The sequence below is a fragment of the Buceros rhinoceros genome, unplaced genomic scaffold (genome assembly GCF_000710305.1).
Source record: "Buceros rhinoceros silvestris isolate BGI_N320 unplaced genomic scaffold, ASM71030v1 scaffold23906, whole genome shotgun sequence".
Classification (NCBI taxonomy): Eukaryota; Metazoa; Chordata; class Aves; order Bucerotiformes; family Bucerotidae; genus Buceros; species Buceros rhinoceros.
Genome location: NW_010419628.1, coordinates 11,623 through 16,547, shown reverse-complemented (window position 1 = coordinate 16,547; position 4,925 = coordinate 11,623). Strand labels below are relative to the sequence as shown.

At 40.0% G+C, this 4,925-nt stretch overlaps 1 protein-coding gene across 1 annotated transcript in view; it reads right to left on the bottom strand.

Annotated features, from left to right (window-relative positions):
* Nucleotides 1-1,292: 1,292 nt before the first annotated feature.
* The window catches only part of LOC104495968 (epidermal growth factor-like protein 6), a gene marked incomplete at its 5' end in the record, with an annotated part of 5,209 nt that continues 1,576 nt past the window's right edge, over nucleotides 1,293-4,925 (bottom strand). The window contains 3 exons of the mRNA XM_010139021.1: nucleotides 1,293-1,456; nucleotides 2,610-2,875; nucleotides 4,289-4,375. Of these exons, the coding sequence (XP_010137323.1) occupies nucleotides 1,361-1,456; nucleotides 2,610-2,875; nucleotides 4,289-4,375 (449 nt within the window). The remainder of the gene's footprint in view (nucleotides 1,457-2,609; nucleotides 2,876-4,288; nucleotides 4,376-4,925) is intronic.

Genomic DNA, 4,925 nt, shown 5'->3' with positions numbered 1-4,925 from the left:
CTATTAAATTGTTTTGGGTCTCCCCTTCTTCATACAAGAAATAAAAAATGTCACTAGTAATAAACAGCGAGCAGTCAACCTAGAAGGAGATACACAGATCTTACCAAGAGGAGAATGGGTGCAGGCGTATTTAACAACATTGCCTGAACCAGGGCTTCTCCATGGGCATCTCTCTCCTCTTGGGATTCAGACCATTAGGTACTTTCAGAAGAGATCACGAGTCAGAAGATGGTCTTGTCCTCCATACTGCTGTCATTAGACTTCTTTTCAGGAAAGGGGGATCCTGGATTCTAGGTCCTCCTCAAACATAGATGTGTACATGTATGTGTACATGTGTGTGTATGTGGGCAAGCGTGGTGGGGGTGGCAGCTCCTAGTTTGTGGGAGAAGGTTCAGCTTGCTGTCCTGCCCCTGGGGATGGCAGATAGTCTCCATTCCTTTTGCTGAAGTTTGAAGAGACATGAAGGAACTCTCAACAACGGTATTTCTTTTCCTGTTGTGTAAGAAGGAGCATTATTGTGAGGCTGGTAGGCCATGCTGTCTACTGGAAAACAAAACCTGTTCTTTCACACCTCTGTGGAGTAAAGGAGGCCTACAACGTATCAGGAACCAATTTGTTCCTGAAGGTCAGTACACAATGTGAAGTTTCTTAAGTGGTAAAAATGGGTCATTCTTTTTATTCTTTTTTTCAGTGCCAGTTGGTAATATCATCTGTTAATGATGAATGTTAAATGCTTATAAAACAATAAAGGGATAATTTCTAAATAGTGATTTGTGTGACTCGAAGATACTGATGACAAACAAGGTATTTTACATACTTTATTAGGAACAAAAATATTCCTCAGTCATGACTCCGCTTACAACTGTCTTTGCTCCATCGAGAAGAAAATAAAGCTTTTCTCTTTCTTCTTACTTGTTTACTAGATTGCATAGCTGCACACTAAGTAAGAAGTTAAAGTTACATCACCAGAATGAGTAACATCTCTTAAATATTGCTTTATGTTCTTGTGGAGTGGAAGAAATGAAGTGGAAGACCTAAGAATAGCCTTGAAAAGAACTTTAAGGAATAACAGCATGTAGAATTTGTAAAAAAGCTAGACAAATAATACTTTAGAAACCCTGACCTTGAATTATAAAATACAGCACTGCTACACTCAAAGCATGTATTAGAATTAGAATAACTCATAGACACACATCTGCATCTTGCAAACACCAGTTTTTCTGTTTGTGTTGCTGCATAAAGTTCAAGGCACATTTTTTATGGTTTTGGCCTTTTTATAAAGCGAATGGTACAAAAACACGCTACTAGTAAGGCAAATATTAAAAATAGGACTAAACGCAGTACACTGAAATATCCGTTATCAGGTATCTTCTGGGCATAGACCAGAAGTGAGTATAACATTGTCCACTCCAATTTCTCCAGTTTTGCCCTTCCCACGCTCTGATTCAAAAGTGACCTGTCATAAGAAAAGAGATGTATTAACAGTGACGATGTAGTTTATCCGACCATTTAGCAACTTTTAATGTTAATTAGTTATAATGCGATATCTGAGGGACGTTTTATCACAATAAAGTACTTAATGACTTAAATCCTTGCAGTCCTTCTGATCTAGAGTTATAATTCTCTGCACAGATTTACAGTACGAAATGGATTCCTTTAATAAGATTACTTATTTTCACTGTACAAAGAAAATGCAAATTGAGATAAATTCTGTTATAATAACATAGCTTTATCGCAGTATTGGTGTTAGCACACTTCATTTCTTCAAGACATCACAACCGTTCATTTTTGATCTCTTTGGATCCTTAGGTACGGGGTGTATATACTATGTATATATTTACTCTATATGGTATGTATACTAGAGAGAGAGTAGGTTCATTTTTATGAATAAGATGCCTGGGTTTTTATTTTATAGTCTGAGTCTCATTTGTGTAAGGGTTTTTCTACATCATTCCAGCAGTGCAAAGAGCCTTGAAAACGGCTTGAATTTCATTTATACTCACAGTATTCAATTATACAGTAGAAGTCTTTGCACAGCTCTGAAAATGTCCAGTCACATAAATGAAAACCAGGCTCTAGAATCTCAAGGAGAAGCTTGCTGAAGTCCAGATTGAGGCAGTTTTGAAGTATACATCAGTGCGCAGTGTTCCCTGTGGGCTAGTACGTCCTGCTCCTAAGGTGATTGCTCACCCGTGACCATACATGCTCTCTCCTTTTGCTCTAGTGGTCTGGTTTAGTGTGATTTGAGAGCATCCTCTTCTATGAAACAGAAAGTTTTCATTTTTCCAGGCATGTATGTATGCTTCTGTTGCATGAGATATTAAGAAGAGCTTTTGATTGCTTGTGTTAATTTATGATCCAAAGCAGGTTTTTTACAAAATGACCAAATCAGTACCCAGTTCAGGTAATTCAGTTCTGAAATTACCGCCAGATAATAACTTTTCTGCGTCCTGAAAAGTGTGCTTCTGTTTCCCGTTTCAGATAAGCATTTCAATTGCCAGTAAGCAATGCCTATAAAACAGTTGATAGAACCTAGAACCCTTGAGGATTAGGAAGTTAAACTGCTGTGTTGGTTATGGTAGTTGGCTTATAAATTGTGTTATACTTACACTGTTGGTTGTTCCAGCCCCCTGAAATATCTCTATTTTCCCAGTTCTCCACCTTTCATCTTTTCCTTTGTTCTGCTCCCAGATAGGAGCAGGTTTTTTGTTTGCCAGGAACACTCGAAGTTTCCCCACTCTCTCACCAGCAAGCCGATAACTGAAAATCAAGCAGTAGGTGCTCTCTGGTTTGAGGTCGGTGAGAAGAAGTTTTAGACGCCCCATATCCTTCTTGTGCCCCACAAAAGCAGGAACTGCCATGTAGTATCCATCACCTTGTAACCACAAAAAAGGGAAAAATGCATCTTTAATGGACTTGTGTCATTTATTAGGAAACTGAAAACATATTTGCTAAGAAAATATGTGGAAGCTGTGTTACTTGAAGAATTTAAAAACAGACTGGAGAAAAGCATCAGGGTTTGTACTTTGCAAGGAATAAGCTTGCTCTGTTGGAAGTCAGGTCAGTTTACAGATGACATGAGTTCATATTTCACTGGCAGTTACAATCATTCTTCATTGCACTATCTTTCAAAGGCAAAACCATCTCAGTTCTTCAGATCTAACAGCCTGACTCATGCTACTGTGCCTCTGTGGTCAGATCATTTCCAGTACTTGAGCTAGCTCAATACTCTCTCCACTGTCCTCTGCAGTAATGCTAAACTTGTAAAGGAACTAACTGATGGCTCATTCCCCAAATCCTGGAGGACCAATGGAATGACAGAAACATGCACAGTGATAAAGGGGTAAAACATCTGGGCCCATAAATAAAGTCATAAGCAGCAGATGTTAAGTTCAGGAAGATGGGGTAAGGTCAGGGTAAGGTCTTCCTGGAAGTGATAACGCAAAGGACCTGGGGAAAAGCAAATATATGGAGCAGGAGAGGAAGGGTTAGTGAAGAAAGTAGGGGATGGAAAGACTGGGAGGTGAGGAGAGAATGTGGGTGTAGGAACTGTAGCAAGTGGTCTGCAGGATCCACTGGTCTCTACTGCAGCAAATTCTGCCACACTTCCTGTGTCACAAGGGAAGAGACATCCTTTCAAACAAGTTTCTTCAGCCACACCTTTTTATATACTCCTGCACAGCAGTCACACATTGCACTCATGGAGCTCTTTCCCAGGTTTGAGCAGGCCTGTTGGTAGCACGTCAAGTATCGGTGGTTCTTGAATAGCATCCTGCTCTTGGCTCTTTCTGAGGAATGCTGTCACTAGTTTGTCTTGCAGAGTTTGAGATTTCAGAGCAGTTATCACAATGCTGTCTAAACCATGTGAGTGACTACGTTGTTACATCCATCAAAATGGCAGGTATGTGATTAAGTGCCCTCACAGTCTTGGAGAGACACAAAGTGTAACTAATAAAGTTTCTGTTGCCTTGTACCTTGCAATTCTGAACAGTTAGATTCTAATAATTTTCCTCATCTTTTGATTTGTGTTGTAATACATTGATGACTACCAGTTGTCCCTGGATATCTCAAATAAACAATTTCTACTCCCAGAATTCTCTGATTCCTTTTTTCTTTTTTAACGATAATCCACTGATAGGAATTCTTAGATTGGAATTAAGTTAATTCTTGATTCTGTTTTACCCTCCGTCCCGTCCTCGCCCCGCACCCTCCTGCCCGCCTTGTTTTTTTTTTTGGAAGGGGTGAGCCACCAAATCAAAGCATAGCTAGAGGACAGGTATTCAAATACCTCTATCTCGGTCAGCAGGATTCCAGTCAAAGTCATCATCAGCATCCTGTTTCCAGTCGCAGACCCCTCGACTGAAGCTGCAATCAACTGAAAACAAAATTGACAATGGAGTCGCAGAGATAAGAGAAGCACTGTATCAAAGCACTGATAAAAATAAGTTGCTCTTTATTCACCCAATTATTAATGTATAGGTCATTCTAAAATTATCCACAATCTGAGGGAGCGTTGTCCTAGGTTAAATTGCAAAAAAGCAGAACATTAGAATTCATGTAGCAATTCTTCCTTTAACTCACAGGAAAATCTGTTGTGTCTTTTTTTACTGCCAATCATCTCCCATCTGCACGTGAGTTTATATGTTGTGGCTTCTGTATACTGAGAGCCTGCTGATCAGCAGGTATAGCTGATGGTGTTAGTTTTCAACTATAGCATCAGAGGTGGTTTGGGATCTGCCAACTTTTTAGAGCTTTCCTCTCTCCATTTGATCACTGCTGTAGTTGTTACCAGCTGGGGTGCTCGAGCTCCAGTTCTATCCATTGAAAGAGAGAAGCTGGCCTCTCATGAGAGGAATCCTCTGTGTCAGCGCTTGATACTCATACTACATGGAGCTGGCAATAGCCCAAATCCGTCGACCTTCAGA